General features: G+C 33.8%; 1 protein-coding gene across 1 annotated transcript in view; it reads right to left on the bottom strand.

Annotated features, from left to right (window-relative positions):
• The window catches only part of GluProRS (Glutamyl-prolyl-tRNA synthetase), a 65,488-nt gene extending 51,066 nt beyond the window's left edge, over positions 1 to 14,422 (bottom strand). Inside the window, exons 1-6 of the mRNA XM_075366076.1 lie at positions 14,250 to 14,422; positions 10,358 to 10,557; positions 8,639 to 8,804; positions 5,197 to 5,482; positions 4,745 to 4,871; positions 846 to 1,038 (exon numbers count right to left, since the gene is read on the bottom strand). Coding sequence (XP_075222191.1) covers positions 846 to 1,038; positions 4,745 to 4,871; positions 5,197 to 5,482; positions 8,639 to 8,804; positions 10,358 to 10,557; positions 14,250 to 14,286 — 1,009 coding nt within the window. The 5' untranslated portion in view covers positions 14,287 to 14,422. The remainder of the gene's footprint in view (positions 1 to 845; positions 1,039 to 4,744; positions 4,872 to 5,196; positions 5,483 to 8,638; positions 8,805 to 10,357; positions 10,558 to 14,249) is intronic.
• Positions 14,423 to 24,819: the final 10,397 nt, after the last annotated feature.

Raw genomic sequence — 24,819 nt, forward strand, 5'->3', positions numbered from 1 at the left:
TTGGCGAGTTATTTGTGAACAGGACTGAAAATGACAATATTTCATTAATTTATAAATTGTAGGATGGTTCTTTTATAAACACTAAAAGTGAAAAATACTTTCATATAGTGAATTTTTTAATTTTTTTTATTGTCACCATATTGTTAATTCAATATTAATTTCTATTAGTTATTATAAAGTTTTTTTTTGTTTTTTTTTAAATCGTAATTGTATTTTGATACAGATAATTTAATTGTTATTAAATTAATTTTGTATTTAATATGAATTGCTATTTTTATACCTTAGGAATTATTAAGAAGAATAAAGTGTATCTAAAAGAAATTTCTACATGTAATATCTTTCAATATCCTTGTCAAACCTCAAACACATGACAGTATTTACTATAGATTTATGAAATTATTATTTTTTAAGTTCTTTACAATTGTAATTTCATTTAATACACAATTCATAGTAATATGCTTACTTCAATGATTTTTAATTTTTTTAGCAAACAATCTGAATAAAAAAAAGCCTTCTGAAGAGCAAAATCTGCCAAAGCAGAATTTATTTTCTCCAGATGGTTTCTGCTACAGAAAAATTTTAAATGTTTTACTGTATACATTGTTACCAAATATTACATTAATATTAATCAAAAATATATAGATAAAACTATCAGCTCATTTAAAGAAAGATTTTTTTCTTTTTACCAGAAATACAAACAATGCAATATGGAATGGGATAAGAAAGAATCTATATGCCAATTTTCAATTTTTAATTGAATGTAGTAATAAAAAATTAAACAAAAATTTTGAGGAAAGAGATCAGGCTAAACCTGAAGGAGATTATGAACTAAAATCATTACTAACTGTTATTTCTGTTAGCGCTTTCTTCACGCTGTTCACGTTGCTGTTTCATTAGTTCAGGATCAGTGTCATCGACATAAGCTTTGCCCTCCTTGATTAATTTCTCACACATTTCCAGCATCAAATCAAAATAATCACTTGTATGGGTGTAAAAGTCAGGAGTTAACTGCAATAATTTTATATCTTCTAAGATAACCTGAAAAAAATAACACAAACTCGAGTGTTATAATCATGCCAAAGTTCAAGAATTCAACTTATAATTCTATCTAACCACCTACATAAGAGAGTGGTCAGCATCATCACTGTTCAAAAATGCTGTAGATTTGATGTTCAAATGTGATTAAACAGTAACTTTCACATGATTTGAATCACATCATATGATTGTTGGTAAACAATAATTAAGAGCTGCTGTAACTAACAACATTATTAACAGACAGTATAATTAATTTGAGACTATTACAAACTGCAAAAGTGTGATTTTCTGACAGCCTTTTGTAACATGAGATAATAATGTCAAACAGAGAATTCACATGATGTATGGAAAAATGTTAATAAATTTTAAATGTAGAATAGCGAGACAATTACAAAGAAGGGAAAGAACAAAACAACTGGCAAAAGAATAATAAAGAGAGACTCATAGAGGAAAGTGAAGATCATAAAGGACATATTCAACAGATATAGAGAACAATATTTTGAACAGTAACACAGCTGATGTCCTATACAGAATCAATCAACAAGTGTACTCTTTCATTATATAGTTCAAACAAATTTATTTCATTCCTCATATGTAAAACATTAAATTCTAAAAAAGGTAGGATTTTTTTTTGGAATTACTGTCATGTACTCTGTAACACATAAGGAATATTCAAAAATTGATTACTCATTGGCTAGTAAAAAAAAAGAAAGAATACAAGAAGTTATAACTGTCATGTTCTCCATAGTCATCACCCAATTTCAAGCTCTTATGGTATTACAATACAGGAAGGCCAAGCTTTTGCAGGCCCTCTACAAAAAATTTTGCGATCAGTGTATCCAGCCAGTTAGTTACTAATGCCAATCAATTTGCTTCCCATTGGTTTCAAAATGCTGATTAACCAGCCAGAGCTTCAATTTTGTAAATAGATGGTAATTATTCATCATCAATTGCAAACTTTTAGAGCACATACTAACACCCTTAAATTCAGTCAGGTTGGTACCAAGTCTGAGATGGTTGAAAAATTCACAGCAAAACTGCCTTAAAAAGACTATAAAAAATGTAGATTGGAGCTATAAACTTATCAGATACAAGAATAAACCCTTTTTGGGTAACTAGCACCATTTGTTTTGATTAATTTCCAAAACTTTTCAAAATAAACATTTCGGATTATTATGACCAAAAGTTCCATTAATATAGTCAGAAAAATTCCCTTGCAGTCCAGAATACTAGCAAATATTTTTTTGGTTCAATAAAATACCTTTTTGAGTTGTCTGGCTTGCCCCTCTGAATTGTTACCCAACTCAACATTTATCACAAGATGTCATTTTGTTACACTACTTAATGTACATTATGTGAACTAGAGCACCAGTAAAACTAACTTATTTTCTTTTTTTATTCACTTTTATTGAATAAGGCACTTCTCCTCTAGAGTTCTAGCCAGTTTTAAGGTTTACTTATTAAAATTACAATTATGTTGAAAGTTGGTGATATAAGGAAAAATTATACATCAATACTAATTTACAAATAGATAAAATTCAATTTATCGTCTGCTCTTGTAAAAAACTAGTCAATAATTTGTTATCTTTTCTTCGAAATTGTCCATTTTTTAAAAGATTTCTTTATGAAGTATTATGGCAGTTTCAAGTTATCTATCTTCATTTCAATATTATAACAAACACCTTTGTTTCATCAACTATTATTACACATTTGAGTAATTCTGAACCCTCAATTGTCTACAATGCTTTTTTGCAGTGTTGCTTTTGATGAAAATTCAAATTTTGAAACAAATTTTGCTGCTACTAATTTTTTACCAAAAAGTCAGTCAAGATTATTTCATAAGAGATACCCACCTTTTTAGCAACTTCTCTAATAGTTATTTGACAATTATTGATCACAATGTCCTTTATTTTATTGATATTTCCAACAGTTGTTGAAATGACCAGCCCTTTTGTTATCTTCATAGCCTTGTTGAAACTCTTTGTACCACTTGGTGTCAACATAATATTCTCACCAAAATCCTTCTCTAACATCTCCACCACTTCACTGCACTTTATTCCATTTTTAACACAAAATTTAATTAAATGCTTTGCTTTGTAATTTTCAAACAAAATAAAGTACTCATAATGCGAAACATCCCATGTGAAATTGATTTCATTCCAGACTGTAGCCAGCAAGTCGAGCATTATCTAAGTAGCAGCAGCAGCATTAATTTGAAGTCTTAGCTCAACAAGATCAGCAGGCAAAGTTGGTACATAAACCCGACCTTTAATGAAACCACATAAGAAAGAATCTAGCAGGGTCAGATCTGGGGAATGAGGTGGCCATCCAATTGGACCTTCACAACCAATCCCCCGACCTGGGAATTGAGTATCAAGAAAATGTCAGACTTCTATGTGGTAGCAAGGTGGTGCCCCATCTTGCTGATAATAATGGGGTCCACCATCACTTGACTGAGGAATTACAAAATTTTGAAGCATGTCCAGATAAAAAATACCATTTCCAGTTGCCTCCCGAAAGAAGAATGGGCAGTGAGTCTTTGTTTGCTTACGGAATAAAAAACATTGACCTTAGAGCTATCACGAATATACTGCAAAGTTTTATGAGGGTTACCCCATATTTGGCAATTATGGATATTCACTTTACCACTGATGTGAAACATTGACTCATCACTAAAAATTGCAATGTCTTAAAATTTATTGTCTGCAATTCTATTCACCATTTCCACACAAAACTGCAGCCAAGCAACCTTGTTGTCATCTGTTATATGTTGAACCATGGTTAGTTCATATGGTTTCAAGTGCAATCATTTATGTAATAGGTGCCAAATAGTCGTTTGTGGAATGCCAGTCTCACGTGACGCACATCGAGTTGAGTATGGTTTACAACATAACACACAGCAAGTATGTTCCACACAGTAAATGTTTGCATTTTAACAGCACTGGTAGCCGAATTCTGTACTAATGAACTACATGAGTTAAAACTTTATGTGCTTTGCAATGAAATGAGACCTCAACCAAATTTGTAAGTTATCTGAATAAATGTTTATATTTTTTAAAGTAATGAAGTCCTTTTTTAATCAACCGGTATTTTCAGCTACACTAAACATGCATTTCAAATTTGTCAGCAGAGAAATTAGGATGTACTTTGTGTATAGATATAAATTATTACCAATGCATGAGGAAAAAGATGAACTCAAACAAAAAGACATAATGCACAGAATTAAAAAATCCTCGCTTTTTTTTTCATACCTCATATACTAAATAGTAAATGCAATTTCAACTGCTAATATTTTATTTTTAAAAAGAGAATTCTTTTAAAAACTTTTTTATCAGTCTTGTGACTGACAAAACTCAACAATCACTAGACTGATAAAAATATGCAAAACTATTTTTTGCTAACATCATTCAGCCACTATAAATCAAAAAATATCCTATCAAATTTTATTTTTGAACACAACCAACAAGTAACGACAACTAACCAAAACCATGAAATCTGTGCATAATGAAGGGTTAATTGGTTGAAGCCAGTCGTTTCTGGAGAAAATAAATAAATAACTATACTTTCAACTATTATTGTGAAGATCTCATTAAAAATAACATTTTCCAACAACAAAACACACACATATGCATATGCACATGTGGAAAAGAAACATTTATAAGAAAAAAAATTATTTCAATTAAGGAGTTTTATAAATGTTAAGCAGTACCTTTTCAAAGTCGACCTTCTCTTTAGCTGGATTTGTATCATCAAAACGCATAACTAATTTACCTTGGAAAGCATCTTTATAATACTGATTTAGAAGGGCTGCCTTTGCATGACCAATATGAAGGTATCTGTTCCACAACAAAAAAATACAACATGAATTCAATTAAGAAGTTTGATTCCAAAATTATTTATTATTTACTTAACAAGACATTGTTTCAACAATTGAAAAAAGATTCTTTTGTATGTATTTAGTTATTCACAAGTATAAAATTCCATGATATAATAAAAATATAACTTTTAAATCTATTTCTTTAATTGTAAATGTAAATGATCCAGCTAAAAGCTATCTTACACAGAGAAGTACTGTAAACAGATTACAAATTTAACGTATAGTTTCCATTGCATAAAGAAAAACCTAATTAAGCAGATAAGTTCTGGAATAACTTAACTTACCCGCTCGCTTCTGGAGGAAATCTAACAATAACTTTTCCTTGTTCAGCACCATGAAGTTCCACAAATTTCCCTTCTTCTTTCCTAACTGAAACAGAGCCCTGCTGTTGCTCGTTTTGTCTATCACTTAATGACTCCTCAATTGCCTTTTCTGGCAGTGATGGCAAAACTTTCAAAGTAATTGCCAAAACATTCAAAATAATTTCATTATCTAAAATAGACATATACCAACGATAAACACTATCGGGTAATCGAGACTTCAAATCCAATTTCCTAAATTTATTATTATCTGAAATAGAATAATAAAATGTAATTAAAATAAAATAAATAATAACATATAATACTGAGAGATTTATTTAGCGTATGGCACTAAAACATAACACCAATTACAGTCAAAATTATAAACAAAGTTTTAACAAACTAATATATGCTATCGATTCTGGAGTCGCCATCAGGAAATCTTCAGGAATCCCTTCATAAGCTGTCCTAGGGCAAACTACTGTGTTGTGTCTGATAGTTTGATTTTCACCACACTCACAAAGGGGCATCAGTGTTTTACCCCATTTACACAGGAAATAAGCGCACCTACCATGCTGAATCTGTATTCTGTTTAGCATTGACCATGTCTTACGTGGGAAGTCAAGATCCGGCAGCCTTTGAGTAATACATGGGATTTGGTTATTCTGCTTTATGGTCCATTCTCAATGCCAGGCATCAGTTAGGTTAAATCCTTCCTCTGTGGCAGCAATTGCTGTTTCGATAGGTGGCTTTCTAGACTGAAGGCGACCACGATTGACATCCTCAATGTCCTCATGTATTGGAAGGTTTCAATTGTTCATAATCTTCTTGTACTCTCTTACAAGAGCGTTTATACGGTGCAGGTTCGGAGGTGATATGTGGCTCAATACCAGGAGCCATTCCACGGGAGTAGACCTGATAACACCGGCAATCATTCTCATAGTGTCATTAAGTTGAGCATCAATTCTAAGAACATAAGGGCTGTTAAGCCACACTGGCGCACAATATTCAGCAGCCAGGAAGACCAGGTTCAGAGCCGTTGTGCGCAAAGTGGAAGCCGATGCTCCCCACGTTAAGCAGCAGAGCTGCTTATTATCAGCTGCACGTAAGCACCTGATAATTCAACAAACGCAGCAGAGGTTTTAAGATTTCTTTGGAACCCCGCTTCAATGTATGTTGTGAGTGAGAGAACCTGGTCAGTGCAACTTCGTTTTGGCCTAAAGCCTGCTTGTTCAATTGGTATAACATCATATATCCTCTAACAGATTCTGTTGTAGATAAGCCTTTCTAGTAATTTATGTCACTGATAGCAATGCTTCAGGCCTGTAGCTCTTCGGTAAGTTTGCTGGTTTCCCCGGTTTCAAAATGGCTACTACCTTTGATCGCTTGACCTCTCTAGGCACGCTACCGGTCTGCATTATGTCAGTGAAGAATCTGGCCAGCCAAAGTTTTGCATATTTTCCACAGTTTAATAAAAATTCCACACCCTGGTGCTTTCCCTGGAGCAACATCTTTGAGTGCCTACTCAATCTTTTCAAGTGTAAAAGGACGAGCGTACTCAGTCTATCCTGCCTTCCTCCTCAAGTTCCTTAGTTCGCGTTTTATCTCAACTGTGTGCGCCATGTCTCTTGGTGCTCTGGATGTTGCCACTACATGTGGGATGCCACAGTGTTTAGGGAGACACCTGCTATTGGTCTCTGAATAGGAGATCCGATTCCTAATTTTCTTAGCAGAATCCATGTATGACGACTCAACGCCTGAAAGTTCAGGCTTCCCAACGACCATTTCTGTTGTCTTGCAGCATCGAGGCTATGGAGAAGCTCATTTGCCACCTCTTGATTGTCCATCCCCAGGAATCTTCGGTAGAGAACTTTGCAATTTTGGGACCACCCTGGGGTATATTCTCTGCAAAACCCTCTAGGGATGCACTTCTTAGCAGTACTTGTTACTGCTCCAATAAATCTGCTATAGTTTTTGCTGATTGGTGGTATCCAGCCTAGGCATTTATCCAGATCCCTAGAAAAATATTCCTAATTAGCCTTTTTGAAGTTCCATCTAGGGCAGGGTACAGAGGTCACAAGAGAAATTTGGCTACCTGCCTCTATAATAACTGGACAGTGCTGGCTGTGGGGAAAGTCGCAGAGAACTTTTCAGGTGACTAGCAGCGGCTGACCTTTGCTGTCAGTTGAAGTGAAACATAGATCTGGGTTATACTCCTGCCTCCAAGCCACTGATTTAAAAGAAAATTAAGTAGTCTTGTTTTTGATGTTTAGCATCAAAAACAAGACTACGATTCTCATCCTCAGCCCATCTCATCAGAGCCTCACCGTTTGCATCACAATCCTTATATTTCCACTGCTCATGGTGGCTATTAAAATCACCTAAGTAGACTGCAGGATGAGGTTGTATTGGGATTACTGATGTTGGCCATAATACAGCTGGTGGTTTATAGATATTGGACACTGTTACACTTCCGATTTTAACTACAACATTATGAATTCCATTTTCCGTGGAGGTGGAGATGAGAGTGGAGTTTTCTATATCGCGCCTAACATAGGTAGCGATGCCGTACGCATCATGGTATGGGGCACCAAGTAATTCATATACAGTTATTTTGCCACTTCTCTGCAACTGCTCCTCAGTGTTACAATGTGTCTCCTGGATTGCAACCAGATCAATATTGTCGTTCCTCAGTAGTTTCGATAAATACTGGCTCTTAGAATAACTTATGCTTTCCACATTGATGTGGCAAATTCGGACCAAAGGTCCAAGATTTTTTGTTGGCACGTTCTGAAAAGGACTGTTGGGAATATCTAGCGACATGGCCTGCAGTTCATAACACTGTAGGCTTGTCACTGAGAGATTATTCAGAGCATATAAACTTTCTAAGTATCAAAATATAATCAACAAAAACAAAACACTCAATGAACTAAGTGGAAACAATATTATAGTAAAAATGTTACTACAATAAATAAAATCCAAGATAAGACAATTTACTATCTCTAAAATTAAGTGATAAAAGCTACCAGAATCAAAGTAATCAGTCATCAATTCCTACTATTTATCTTCCTATAAATATTTCTTACACTGTAATGAAGTCCTTTGGCATTCATCAATAAAACAATATATCAAAGATATGAAACACTAAATGAGCAATTTTTTTGAAAACTTAATAATCATAATAAAATAATCACAAATAATTTAATTTTCTACTGTTTGGTTTTTTTAACAATATATTATCCAGTGAAAATATTCTGTCGGCACTGATGTTCATTCAAGGTCTTACCGATTAATTTACGCAACAAAATAATTAAATAAATCCATTAATGTATGCTTTATTCAGTAAGAACATTATTTACATATAAAAAATTGATGCTAAATGTTATGATAAAAATTAATTTTAATAATAAGTAAATAATCAATTTACCATATAAAGCAGACCATACAAACAAATCTGCTAAAGTCAGTCTATTGGCAACAAGATATGACACCGGGGACAAAGCTTTGCCTAAATAAATCAAACTCTCTTGCAGCTGCTCCTGTGATGAGAATGAATGTGATAATTTGAAACCATAACTTATCCAATGGTCTATCTGAAAGTAAAGTATAAGGTGATAGGTAACAGAAGGAATAAAAAATCATACACAGTCATACAAACATAATCTTACTAACAAACTAACACTAGTTATAAAACAGGCATGAAATGATATGATTCAAAGATTATGAAAAAAAAAATTACAGTAATTTTTTATATTCCTTGACTCAGGAAACTGTGCAAGTAGAAAATAAATAATCAGACATTTTCTGGACTTCACTAAGTACAAAGGCCACTCACACTAAAATTTGGTCATCAGAAATGCAAACCGAAGGGTAAACTGTACTAGCAGAATAAATACAGTAAACTGACATTACAATAAGGCTTACAATAAGACTTTTACTCTTGGGCCCACGAATTAATATGAAGCATGCAATCATGGTTGACTGGAACAATTATGTCTAGGAGGTGTAGCGAATTGGGAGAACATCATGGGAGGGTAATAAATGGCCTAGGAGAGTCGTGGAAATAAATGAGTGCTTGTTTTACTGACATAAGGCGAATATCAGGCGTTTTGCTATAGCAATGGGTATTTAGAAGTTTGTGCCAAAAGACTTGTGAGTGTTTGTTGTTCTCATGGTTTGGCTACACTACTAATACGTTACTACCAATATGTTTACCATTATTATGAGTCATATTGCACCCAGATTCATTACCTATTCTGAAAGCTGTGGGGTTATAGAGAGAGAAAATTTTAATACAAAGTGAATCATCAGTATAAGCAGATAACACCAAGAATGTAGAGAATATTTTGAGATCTTCAAAATGGCAGAAGAATAAAAGGCACGTGGTGGAGTATGGCAGCGTCTGGACAGTTACTTCATTGAATTTATGTGACAGTACAGTACAGGAAGGGGATCCAGCTGTCACTATTCTCTACTAGCCACTGGTGGCAGTATTATATTACGACACAAGGTATGTTTCTGTTTAATAACATGTTGGATTGTCAGTAAACTAACCAAGAACTGGGCAGGGTACTGACAGTATGAATAAAATTTAAAAAATTAGGTGGCATATAATTAACAAGTAGTACCCAAAATGTACAAAGTAAATTTCATAAAAAATAACACATTAAAATGAGCTAACATTAACACAACATAGTTCAAATTAATTATTCAACTACAAACTTGTCATATTTACGAACTAATTCAAGATTTTGCAATTCCAAAAAGAGCTTTTGAAACGAAATTCCATATATCTGAAAATCGATCTTTAAATTGAAAAAAAAAACCTATTTACATGTTAACAACAGACTGAAACATAGATACAGGAATTGAAGTGCGTTAATGAGATGTGTCTATATACATCTGAGGACAACACTTGTAAAGTTTGTAAATTTGGAATGATAGAAATAAAACTATGACGGAAAATAAAGAAAGAAAAAAAATTTTGAAACCAAAAAAACAAAGACGAAAATGTAATCAACATACATACACAACCGATTTAAAATAAAATTACTACCACAGAAAAAAACAAAGTAAAACATTATATCAATAAAATAAATCCTGAAAAAAAAATAAACAGAATAAAACAAAAATCTTTTTAGCATACCTCAATTTGTTCCAATACATTGGATCCATACAACATGTAATGTGCCTGTGAGATTCTTGCCAAGTATCGACAGATACTGGCTACATTCTCTAATGTAGTAGATGTTCCATTATTGTTGGGGATTACAAGCTTTGTATCATCACCCCATTCTATTTCTATATTAAAATCATTTTTAATTATTTCTGCCACAATTAATGGAGCTGTAAATGAGGAATAATAATTAAAAACAAATTTTATAATAAACAAGATGTTTTGTCAAAAAATATCCTTTACATTTTGAGACTGTGTTAAAAGCCAAATATTCAGGAATAAAGCAACATTTCCTAATGAATCATTTTTTGAGGGGATTTGAGCCTGAAAGATTCACAATTTACATATACAGAAAAAAAATAATTTTTTATTATAATATAACCGCCAATCTATGTGGTAGGAATCACATTTGTGGGTTTTATTCAGATTTGAACCTAGATTTAGCAATTTTTCATAAGTTATAAAAATTAATCTATCATCATAAAACTGTAATGTGATTGTAGACTGAGTTTACAACTATTAAAATGAATAAACAAACAGATTAATTTCATTATAACTGTACGCTATTTTTATTTTATAATAATTAAACAGAAAACATCAATAAATTTCTGGTCCGCCATTTTAAAACTGTTAAATATGAAAAAAGAATTTTAATGAAAATCTTTCCTTTAGAATGAAATGTTACTAAATCTTATTTCTCTTTAAAAATTTAAATTAACGATCCCATATTACCTTAAGAACTACCCTTTCACACTTATATCAAATGAAAAGTTAATCTTTAATTTAACAAATTAGATTAGTTGAAAATAAATTTTACTCAATACTTTATGACAAGTCTTCCTTTTGCCACATACATATTTGATGAGTTAGTACGAATCACTGTATACGATGTAATCAAGTTATATATTTTTTATAAGTTTTTTAAACTTCCAGGACCACCTCGTCCTGGTATTCCTTCAGAGGATGAGATGAATGACAATTTAATCAAGTTATATATTAACAATACTGAGCTACACCTATGACATTACCTGTTTACCTTTACAAGATTACATACTTCAAATTTAGTACATATTTTCTGAATTACATAAATAAGTAAAATGTAGATAAGGATTAAACATAAACATTATTTTATAAACAAATTATAAAATTAGTAAAGGAGTCTTTTGACTAGCTGAAATACTCGTATCTGAAGCAGCAACTTATGCATTTAGCATAAATTAGTTTAAAAAATAACAGAAATTAAATTAGCCTGAAATTCTTTAATGTTCATCAAATTAAAAAAATCCCTTAAAATATTTACTATATACAATATGTTTTTAACATCTATATTCCTTGTATTTGTCTGAAATTTTATGGATTTAAATAAAGTCCTAGAGATTTTATCTGTATTTAATGCATTTCAAGTAGTAATCAGCTACATGAAATAGGCAATTAGATATTAAGTTGGCTTTGTAACTTTCTTTTATATGTAATTAAAAATTATCTTCAAGAACAAAAAAAAAAAATTGAAATGACAAAAAACATGTTTTTACTGCACAGAATTTGATGGATTATTAATCACTTCATTCAATTTTATGTAATCTTAATGTTTAGGAGTGGGATGCAGAACCAGGTGACAGCCTATTAACCCACCAAGTAGGTATAGTGGTGAACGCATCTTCCCAAATCAGCTGATGTGGAAGTTGAGGGTTCCAGCGATCAAGTCCTAGTAAAGGTAGTTACTTTTAAATGGATTTGAATACCAGATCATGGATACTAGTGTTCTTTGGTGGTTGGGTTTCAATTAACCACACATCTCAGGAATGGTCGAACAAGACTACACTTCATTTACACATCATCCTTATTCATCCTCTGAAGTTAAACCTGAACGGAAATTCCCGGAGGCTAAACAGGAAAAAGAAAAAGGAGATAGCCTATTAAACTTGACTACCAAATTATAGCAATTGTTCATCTCATATTGCTGTATAAAATGGAAAAAGTTTTTTAAACTCACAAAAGTTGGCTATATTCTATTAATATATGTACTGTTTTACATAACAGATATCCAGAAAATTAAAAAAAATTTTTTAAATAATCTTTTTTATTATTACAAGAACTATTGAGAACTGGCAGCTGGTCAACTACGATCCAGCTTTATTATGATATATATAATAGAAAAAAAAAAAAAAAATTGAACATGTAATAAATTAATGATTTAACTTTAATTTCATGGTCATTAAATAATATTCAGGGATGGGATAGAGAACTGGTTAAGTCCAAGGTGGTCAAACTCAACTGTCAATATGCTCATATATTTAGCTTAATTACTTTTAAAAAAAAAATTAATGAAAATGTTATTAAAATCATACTGTTTTTCAAACTGTATTATGTACCTATCGATTTTACCACTCATCATTGCTTGTGTAGGGCTAAGTCCTGCCCTACACAAATATAGTGTTAATTCTGAATAATTAATAGCCTAATTATTCAGAACTACTACTTTCCTGAAGTTTCATACTATAATTAACACAAGTTATTCTCAAAACATTTTCATAGGCAGGTTTTACACAGGGCCAGATCTTACAATGGAACTAAGGAAAATAAAAATTCATACTGGTGCATCCAGATAAATAGAAGAGGCTTAACCTCAAACATAATTTAAAAATAAAACTATACATTTTTACATTAACGAACAAAACTCGCACTTTACTATTATTACCAACTGAATATTAAAATAAATTAACTGACAACAGTGTCTACCATTAATGCACTGGAGAACACTATACAGTAAATAATGAATACAATAATTAATTCCAATAAGCTAGATCATATAATAAACAGCACAAAGGTAACAAAACTAAAGAACAGTACAGTGGAATACGTCTTATCAGAAAAGAATTTAAAAGGTGACATTTGTAAGTCAATGTAGTAAATAGTTATATAAAAAGTAAAATACTTAGAAAAATACCAGAAAATCAATAACATCAAAATACATGACTGTTAAATGGCCTAACTTAAAAGTGGCAGAACATGGTTTCTACAAGAAAAAAACTGTTTGATATAGAACTAAGATTAGATAGACAACCATTAATTATACTAACTGTGGCAATGAAATAGTAAAAAAATCTCTTAATAATTAATTAAAAACAAAGGATATATATATGTTTCACTTCAAACATAAAAATAGTTGGTAAAATTTTAAATAAATAATTTCATAACATTTTTGTGAGGAAATTATTTTAAGGCTGTCACAAAATTTTCATGTAATACTACTATCAAAATTTGGAATGCAAATACATTCACTGTAGAAACAACTGTGTATATGATGTCAGAATAGAATCTGCATTTTGGTGCAATGTCATACAGTATATTTTTTGTTAAGATATATTATTGTTGTCTTCACTCTTCACTTTTGTTGATACGCGTTTGTCTTTTGAATTACGGGAAACTTACTGTTCTATACTTTTTTATAGAATGACTAATGTTTGGTCGTTGCCTACTGTCGTTTTAGTTGACACTTACAAGCAAAAACTTTTATACTGTGCATAATAAATCAAGAAAATCTGGCGGAGATACCAATATATTAAGAATAATATCCAATAGGGTCAGCAAGTGGAAAACATAATACACCACTTGACAATTCACCGGCAATAAAAAAATGGGACTCGAAATCATACAGTAACTAATTTAGGCATGCGAGTCAGTAATATTATTAGCGAGAAAACGCTACCGCATACACAACTGTTAAATCACATATTCCGTTTAATTTAAATTGCTCTTTACTGCATAATCTAACTGCAAGTAAAGGTAAGTAATCACGTTGGTAATTTTTTATGAAAGATAAAAATGTGAGATAACCTAACTAAAGAACAAAAAATATTACCTGATGCAAGATTACAAGAATTGCTAAATAACTTCATTATATGGACTATTAAAAACACCGTTCACTATGGTAAAAAAATAAATATAAATATTATATTCCGTATAACATGAAATTGAACAATTTCACCAAGTATAGCCTAACGAAAGGGGTAACGATAACCCAATAGGAAAGTGGGTTTTTTTTTAGTCAATCTCAATGATTATTAATTGTATCGTTCATTTGAAATTATATTGATACAATGAAAATTCCCCGCACGGGGGTCTCAGTCTTGAGACTGAGACCTTTTTTCCTGGGAGACTCTTTTTCCTGTTTAGCCTCCGGTAACTACCGTTTAGATAATACTTCAGAGGATGAATGAGGATGATATGTATGAGTGTAAATGAAGGGTAGTCTTGTACATTCTCAGTTCGACCATTCCTGAGATGTGTGGATAATTGAAACTCAATCACCAAAGAACACCGGTATCCACGATCTAGTATTCAAATCCTTGTAAAAATAACTGGCTTTACTAGGACATGAACGCTGGGACTCTCGACTTCCAAATCAGCTGATTTGGAAAGACACGTTTACCACTAGACCAACCCGGTAGTTAGTCTTTGAGACTCTAGGAAGTGGCATCCCCACGGCCCGAGCCCCTACAGTCCCTTCTTCTAACTCGACATGGTGCTGCAGATCACTGGACACCACACACATAAACACCTAAAAATACATCTTCTTGGAAGAGACATCCACATGCTACACCTGCTTCTCCAAGATTGTCTTACTGAACACACCGCTACAGAGATACTACGAATGTCAACAAGCTTCTTCACTTTTGCATCTACACACATGTTGGTGGCGTGACACCTGACGATTCACGCCCGAAACTCATGGTGTAAGCAATCGTGCCGAGGAGTGCGTGGCTCTGCAGAGTGAGCCGATAACAATGTCCTCCGGGAACTAGAGCACCCCTGGTTGTATTTAGCCCGTACCCCGGTACGCGTGCGCTCTGCCAGTGTGGTCTTTTGGACGCCGATATTCGTTGGGATCAGATATGACCGATGATTAAATTAATTAAACTTCTACAGTGTTTGGCGGTCCACTTAAAAAAAACTGCCACCCCAATAGTGGATACAGCTGCGGTACAACTGCGCCAATTACAACAAGCTTCGGAAGAGATTCGGTGCTCAAAGGAGCAAATGTCCTCCCCGCGTCTATCTATGGGAAGGGTGAGCAAGAAGAAGCCTGTGGCTGTGGTTACATCAGACGACGGTAAGTCAGACGATCGAATGGGAATGGACGTCCAGGAGTCTTCCCTTAAACGTGTGGTGATGTCCCCCGCAGATTCGGAGAATCGGGACTCCGGGGAGGAGCCCGTCCTCAAAGACTGGTAGACAAACGGTCAAAGCTGGCCATACGAACAAACGGAGGAGAGGTGTATGTAGAGTAGCTCCGTCTGGGTAGTTGCGGTTGTGCTGATTCTCTACAGGGATCACTGAGGGAATTACTACAACTTTGTGACTCGTAGGTGGTATCGGCTGAGTCGGTTAAGAACCTGACGAATGGCTTGCAAGAACACGTTCAGAAGGTGATCAGCTTGATTACGAAGACGTCGTTAAAGGAGATCCCTTCTCCGTTGATCATCGACCTATGGTTTTTGCGTCAATTCAGACTCGTTTGTGGAGTACTAGAAGAGGGTGCTTCCCCGACTCCGGAGGATCGGGAGCGAGAAACATTGAAAGCACTAGAGGAAGGTTTGCGCCGAACTCTGGGATGGCTGTGGAAGCGGGCTTACTACAAGGGTGTAGAAATTTAGGATGGTCCACCACCGTCAGAAGAAGAAACGGGAACCGCTGTGTATTGAGTCCCGAAAGGCCATTGAGGTTGGTCGGCCTTCACGGATCTTGTCTAAAAGGCATTTCCAATGACTGGGCAGCGCCGAAATGACAGAGTGGACGCCACCGGGGGAATGTTATTTCGAAATGTTAGAAACGTTAAGATTTTCTAGCCAGGTGAAGAGGGGGTGACAAACAGCGCTGTTTTTCTGGCGCTTGTGGACTTTGAATCTGAGGTGATGTTTGCACACGTCAAAATCGTGTTGAACAGAGTACGTAAGAATACTAATGAGGGCCTTCGATTCTGTACCTCAGTGATGAATTTCGAGAAACTCTGAGTAAGGCCATCGAATTTTGGTTTTTGAAAGATGGAGACCTTGTAAAGAAATCCCCCCTTTTTCTAATTAAAAGGGATCGAAGGAAGGCGGTCTCCGGGGTCCACCCACCGCAATTGTGGCAGTACGGAAAGATGGGACCACGTACGCTGATTTCTTGCGTCAAGTGAAGACCAGCCTGGATTCGGATTTGGCTGATGATATACTTTCAGTTCGGAAAAGGAGGACTGACAGGTTGGAGATAAGGGTCCGAGAGAGGATGTAGTTAAGAGGCTGGGGGAAGGACTCACAGGAGCCGTAGTGAGTGAGAGACCTTTCGGCGGCTGGTTGGCTGCCTGTATCGTGAAAGATTTAGACGTAGATATAACGTCTGGTGAAGTTGAGGAGGCAGTGAAACTAATCCTAGAAGAGATTACTCCGGTGCGGGTACGTCCCGCCTTCGGAGAAACAAAAAGGGCGACGGTTTTTGTGTCGCAGAGTAGAGCTGAGAGGCTGATGGGCCAGGGACGGATTAAAGTGGGTTTGCATTACTGCAGAATCGAATTACAAGGCCAGACTTCCAAGTTCTACAAATGCTGGGCTTCACAAGACGGAGAGATGTGATGGTCCAGATCGCCGGAGTTTGTGTTTTAATTGTGGTGGGGATGGCCACTGGGTGAACAATTTGTCTGTTCTGTAACACGACTGGACATCGGAGCTATCCTCATTCCTCAAAATGAAGAGTTTACAATTGGATTGTGGACGGAGGAAGGACTCCTAAGATCTGGTATGGCGGAAGACCTTGAAACTTGGTGTGGACTTCATCTTGTTATCGGAACCCAATATTAAGGCAGCTGAGACGAATGGCTGGTATGTGGATGAGAAGAGTAGTGACATTGCGGTACGGGATTCTCTAACCAGTTTGCTATCATATCCATAACAAGAGGGAGGGGAATGATTGCGGTGACTTTGTCGGCCTGTGTGTTACTATCCTGTTACATATCTCTGAATTGTGGGAGTGATGTCTATCAAGACTTCCTGTCGGATTTAGTTTCCTTCGTCGGGCTGATAGGCCAATAGTGTTATCTGGTGATTTTAACGCTGAGAACTACGAACTGGGAGGCTTGCGAGTGACTGGTCGGGGTTATCGTTTGATTGCGTTATTGGGATCGTGCGACCTGATTCCCTTGAACACCCCCGAGTCCTGCACGTTCATCGGGAGGGGCTCGAACTCGGCGTTGGATATCACGGCAGTGTCTAGCAGTTTGATATAGAGAGGTTGTACTGCCAGATAATGGACCTAGTGACTTTTGAGGAGGTCAAAAGTGATCACAAAGCAATCTCGTTTTTAGTAGACCTAGCGGGAAGACGTTCCCGGCCTACTACTGAGGAAGGTGGTCCCATCGGAACAACAGATTGAGGTATTTATGACTGCAGTGTCGGATAGAGTGAGATCGGCACAGGGGGACCAACGAGAAGATTTATTATCATTATTCTCTGAAGACAGTAAAAAGGTCTATTGGTGGACACGTGAAATTGGCAGCTTTTGTGTGGCCGCTAAAGCAGCTAGGAGACGCCTACAACGGGCAAGACGGAATCGGCCTGAGTGTGTTGAAGAGGCTTCGAAAGGTTCGCTAAACGGTTGCTTTTTGACAAGATTAAGCACTCAAAAAGGAAAACATGGAGACGATGTGTCCTGGAGCTGGATGACGATCCATGGGGGAGGGCGTATAGAATCACGACGAAACGGTTTGGAACGCCGCTCCCCCTTCTCTCTAAAGCACAGACTAAGTGAGCTATTCAAGTTCTGTTTGATTAAGAGGATAACGAAAGTGAACCGGTTGTGACTATCGGCGGCGTGGGTTTTTAGAGGAGGAGGTCAAATGGTGGCTCATGCAGAAGAGGCTGACGTGCTATGTTATATGAAGAAAAGCGTACCACAGGCCTCTGTTTTAAGCCTGCTACTCTGGCATAGTGCATTCGATGGAGTGTTGCGACTAGTTTTTCCGGCAGATGTTACTTTGATGGCTTACGCCGATGATTTGTTTATGATGGTGGCTGGAGACGGATACTGAATAAAGGCAGTGGCGAATTCGGCAATCCTACAAGTTGGTGATTGGCTTCGGCAGAGGGGACTGGCCTTAGCCCTTAGGAAAACTTCTGTCCTGGCGATTGCAGGACGTCGTTGGATTCGGTGACTTTCTGTGATTGTGGAGGGTGTGAGAGTAGAGGAGTCTCCTTATGTGAAGTATTTAGGAGTGTGGGTCTCTTGATTGGGCCTATTTTCGAAGCATCTGAATGAGGTATACAGGAAGGCGGAGCATGTGATAAACAACTTAGTACGACTGATGGAGGCGATGCAAGGTCCTCAGGGCTCGAAACACAAATTGCTGATGGTTGCAGCCACAGCAGTTCTATTGTACGCTGTCCCCACCTGGTTTTTACCCCCAAGTGTTAGGAGGAATATGAAGAAGATGGATTCACTCCATAGGCGGGCAACTCTGAAGATCATCGCAGGATACCGATCCATCTAATCTGAGGTTGCAGGAGTTATTGCTGGCATCCCCCCAATATATCTACAAGCAGTTTATAGCAAGAGGATTTATGAAGGGATGTCATAGAAGGAAGCAAGACGTTTGCTGGTTTATTTGAATGTTCTGTTTACAAAAAATATGAAGTTTTTTATGGCAAAAGAAAATGACACCTTATTTACTCAAATTCATTCACAAATAACAAAGTTATAGCAAATTTTCTTAAAGTGAGTAACTCTAGATTAAGAAAGTAATTTTTATTTCCTTCCGAATAAAATTAAACAACTTGACACGATCTCAATTGAAATAATTTTATTAATGTTATCATGTAATAAGTCATAATAATCTAATAATAGTGAAAATATAATAAATAACATTAAAAGTGAAAAATAATAAGTTTTTCGTTTAATAAACAAACACTGGTTATTAAAGAAACTGTTGTTTTTTTTTCAGTAAAAATCTATTTAACCCAATAAATTATAATCAGTTAATAAAACATTAATAAAAGCAACTACAGTAGCAGTTCAATTGGCAGCCTCCACTCAAAATACATGTATCTAGGTGTTTTTTCATTGACTGCCAGACTCTTTCAAAGATGAATCTTCTCAATCCCATTTAGAATTCTTGTGCGTAGTTCTTCTATAGTATCCAAAGTGGTGTCATATACAACTGTCTTTAAATGGTCTCAAAAGAAGTCAACAAGATTGAGATCAGGAGATCTTGCAGGACATGCTGGGCCTCTTCACCCAATTCATCTGTTAGATATGCTTCACTTAGGTGATTTTTAGACTTGTAATCTGCAATGAGCTAGAGCCCCAACCAGTATGAACCACATTTTGTTGCATGTGTTTAATGGCAACTAAAAGTGGAAGATCATCCATCAAGAAATGTAATATCTTTCTTCATTGAGCATTTAAGGTAAAAACCAGACAAATAAGTTGTTACTCAGAATGCCAGTCCAAACATTTACAGAAAATTGATATGGGTGACAGTTCTCTGAAATGGCATGAGGTTTACAACTGATCACATGTGTACGTTGTGGGTGTTAAAAACGGCTGAACTTGTAAATTTGGTTTCATCAGTAAAGAAAGTATTATTAAAAAAATTTGGATTAGTACATTTTTGGTTAAGATAGGCATAGCTGAACACAGGGAATATAATTTTGAGGTAAAATAGTTTTTGGTTGATGATAGCAATAAGCATGGAGTCGTTGCTTATGCAAAACCTTCCAAATTGTTGCATAACTAATATTAATCTCCAAGTCCAGATCTCTAGTACTTTTTTTGGAATGGTTATATACTTCATCTAACACAAACTCCTCAAATTTGAGTGTACATATTGAACAAGGTTGTTCTGATTTATCATGTTTTCAGATTTAAGCTTCCTGTGTCTCTGAGCTGTCTATGAATGGATGAAAACAATGTGTTTTCATCCATGCAAAAGGATAATACTTTACTGGGAAAGAGTTCCTTATACAGCCATCTCACCTCAAGGGTATTGCAATATGCTAAACCATACATTAAGTGCATATCAGCTCTTTCTAAATTAGTATAAATATGATTCACATTACCTGCTATATCAAATAAGACAATGATAAAAAAATAATAATTAATTAACTCGTACAGCACAGATCAATAATGCATTCACCTGGTCAATAGCAAAAGACAAACTGGGTACTGGTTTTTTTTCATTTCCAAACAATCACTTGTTAATTACATCTCTAATTTAATGTAAATTATTTTTCAATTTTAATGTTATTTATTAAAATATTTTCACAATTTCAATAATATTTTATTTTACTGTAATATTTTCAATATTATTACATTATTATAATTTATTAAATGATAACATTAATAAAATTATTTTTTCAAACATGGTTACTGCTGATATATTTAATAAATTATTAAAAATGAAAATCCACCTTACCAGCAGATTAAGTGTGATTAGAGAGATCTTTTGGTTTATTTCAAAACCACCATCAGGAGATAAAATGTTATAATAAAGTTAAAAAATTAAAATAATGTCAAAGTTTAAAATACTTATACAGTCAAGAAAGATCTCGAGTCATGCTTAATTTGCTTGTAAGGTGGATTTTCATTTTTAATAATTTATTAAAAAAATTATTCCATTTGAGATCATGTTGAGTTATTTAATTTTATTTGGAAGGAAATGAAAACTAGTTTTTTAATCTAGAATGATTCACTTCAATAATCTTTGCTACAGTTTTATGAACGGATTTGAATAAGGTATCATTTTCTTTACCATAAAGCACTTCATATTTTTTGTACATAACATTGAAATAAACCAGCAGTTGCACAGATATTAATGATTAAAAATTACGTGACCGCCATTTTGAAATTGACTGAGAGATTAGGTTCATTATTTTTAGACAAGTAAACCTTAGTACCCTAGCAAATGAAATTTCAGCTCAGTATAATAAACCATTCCTATGAAATAAATTTTTATGTTAAAAATATAAAGTAGCAGATAGCTAGAAAACTAAGTGTTTCTATATGCTGATATAATTTTTTTTCTTTATTTTGATCTTTGGAACCATGCCCTGAATTCTTGAAATGATTTCTATAAACACTCTGCATATTGGTGTACTTAGCCATTTATGACTTATGTAGTTTACAACTAAACCATGTTTAGAGTTGTACAAATGTACACAAATATAATGTTATCATGATTTGTGGATCAATAGAAGATCTATTTGATATTTCAATTGAATATTCTTTACTACATCCTAACAATGTAAAGACAAATGTTTGACTTATTTACTTAATGACACAGATTCTTGTCCATATGAAGGTTCCTCAGCAGAAAAGATCTGAAACTTATCTTGATTCTTATCATTCTGTAAAAAGATGACCTATATTTTAATGTATAATAAAACTGAAATTAAAGAAAGAATTAGTTTTTTGACAACCATGATGGGAAATGAAATAAAAAATTATGATTTAAATCCAACCAGTGGGCTAGTGCCTGAAAAGAAACATTGAAATGCAGGTGAATACCATAGATATACATTTAAAGTATAGAGAGGTCACTCAGTGAAAACTATAAAGTCAGAGGTGAACTATAAAGTCAGCAAAAAGTATAAAACATAAAGAGATTACTCAGCGAAAACTATAAAGAATTGTTTCCTACCATGCCACTTGAAATAAAAACATAATTCTGCAATTTTGCGTTCCAGTCCTGCAGAAGTTATATTGGGGAATTATGTAGTTTGTAATGAAAACTTCTTAAAACAACAAATTGAACCAAATATATTAAAGACTCGTTTTTTAGTCACTCTTGCGGTCAACTTCAATGAGTGGTATTGCTGCTGCAGCTGATATCACCCTAATCTAAGATGATGTTATTATTGGAGATTTTATTGATTTTAATTAGGCAGATATGTAATCAGAATGTTATTTTATGTGTGTGATGATGAATATGTGTATTTGTCTTATAGTGGAAAGATTTTTGCTAGGATGCTGAAAGTAGCAGATGAAAGCAAGATTGTGTAATATTTGTTTTTGGAATGTTAAGTTTTGCAATTGTAACTTTGTAATAATGCTTATTATTTCTGATACTAGTTATGATGCAACCAACATTAGTTCTCTGATACTCTGCAGCATTTATGTTTCTTATATTAAGAATTTTTTTTTTTTTTTACTAAAATGTTACTAGATGTGTATATTTACTCAAATACATTTATGATTTACTAAGTTGTCTAGGTCTGTTATGTCAAAAGATGTAATGTTGATTTTGGGTAAGTTGTTATTATTTTTATCTTGTTAGGGGCCTGTTTTTTATGTATGCCATAAATTTATGTATTTTCTCATAATATGGTTCAGAAGTCATTGTTGAACAAATTTGTAGGGAGGAAGTAAACAGGAGTGTTGAGTTTGTATATTTTGGAAAGATTTGAAGGCCCCACTTCAGGGTGGATTTGTTCTAGAAAGGTTTTTGTATTTGAAATAGTGATTGGTATTTACACAAGTAAAAATAAAAACATTTAAAAAAATTGATGTTTGTTTTTTAAAGATTTTAACTCTCCTGCTTTTTCTGTTTAAACTGATATATTTATTACTCATTATATTTTGAACTTCCTTTCAATGAAATATTTATTTTGTTGAAAATAAATAGGTGTTGCATAAATGTTTGAATGATTTGAAAACTTTTACATCAGATATGAATATTATCTTGGTGATGGTTATACAAAGCCTATAAATCTGTTGCAGAAGTACAGTGTAGACCAAATCTTGAAATTAAACTAGACTGTAAGGGCCATTTACAAGTGGATGAAATCTTGCTTATGTAACACACAATTGTCTAATCAACTGTATGGGAAGGTACGACAATAAGGATCAGGAGGATGAACTGAATTGACAGATTCTATAATAAATAAACTAGCGACTTTTATGATTTAGCAATTGTACAAAATTTAGGGCGTATTGAAAACACAAAACAAACAATATAGACTCAGTTTTTTCACCTTCATGTTATGAGATGAAAAACTATGTTATAAAATGAGGTACTACATCACATCGATTGTGCCCTAAAACAAGCAACATTAATTTTAAGTACCATAAAGTAAATTTAAAAAAAAAAATTAATGAACATAGGAAACATACATCTCTGCCTTTAAAGTCATGCTTTCAATAAAACTAACATTGAAGGACTTAACAAATCCCATTTTCCTAGAAAACAATTTATACGGTGTATCTCAAATGCTTCTGAATCATTAAATAGTGTATTAGTCTAGCATTCCAAAAAAATAGCAAGAAATTCTTTGGTGTTTACAAAAGTATGAGTACATTCAATGTAGACAACATTAAAAAATATAGAATGTTTCACAATCTTAGGTTAAAATCTGAATGTAATTTAGAAAAAAACTATTACAAAGATTAGATGAAACCTGCATAAAAGCAGGAAAAATGTGGAAATTATAAAAAATGCAGAAAACATAACAGTTAATCAAGGAAAAAGATTGCAGATTCTTATGAAGCAGCAGAAAAAACCTATTTTATGACTAAGTATATATTTTTAAAATTACAATTTTTTCTATTATTTTTAGTTTTTTAAAAAAGTAAAATAAATTTGTGCCTATTTGTAAAAAAAAAAAGAAAGAATAAAACAAAATACTCTCATTGGAATATTTATATTACTTGATGAGAACAATGTACCTGAAGTTTAAAAAATTAGCATTGCAAAGATCGCGGACTACATGAGCTTACTTAATTATCATATTTAATTGGGTTTTAGAACTCTGGTTGGATCCTGTTTAAATTCTGCAATGCTTTTTGAGAATGTAATCTTGAAGTTTATTATTTAAAGTACCAAGTTTGGGTGTTATTTTATATCACTGAATGGAAGGATTGTATCTTTTACTTTGTGTCCAAGCTCATCAAAGTATGGCTGTTTCCAAGGCAAGGGTGATTTTCATAGAAGTGAATTTATCTATTGAGTAGAATAAATTACGTTAGATCCTTTGTTTATTAGTAGTTTCATAATTTGTGAAAACCATTTAAAATTTTTTTTTCATTCAGAATATTAATGTGCAGGAGTATGATACTTTTGCTGTTAACAACAGATTACACAATTAATGATTAACATAACATTAAGTTATAAAAACTAAACATTAAGTTAAAACTTAACGTTTAGTTTTAAAAAAGTACAACGGTTTTAATAATACAGTTCAGTTTTGTAGAGGCATTGTCCAGGTTATATTTGACCTGAGCTATTTCTAAAATTTTTCGTAATTTAAAAACAGTTGATTCAAATTAGTTTTAATTGAAATTTTACACTATTCAAACCATTTCATTTAAAAATGCATTCTAATTCTAAGGCTAGTAAATTTTGATCTTGTAAAGCTCAGTGTTTTTTCAAATACTATTACACTTTCTGGTTCAAGTAAAAAAAT

The sequence above is a fragment of the Lycorma delicatula genome, chromosome 5, assembly GCF_047948215.1.
Source record: "Lycorma delicatula isolate Av1 chromosome 5, ASM4794821v1, whole genome shotgun sequence".
Lineage (NCBI taxonomy): Eukaryota > Metazoa > Arthropoda > Insecta > Hemiptera > Fulgoridae > Lycorma > Lycorma delicatula.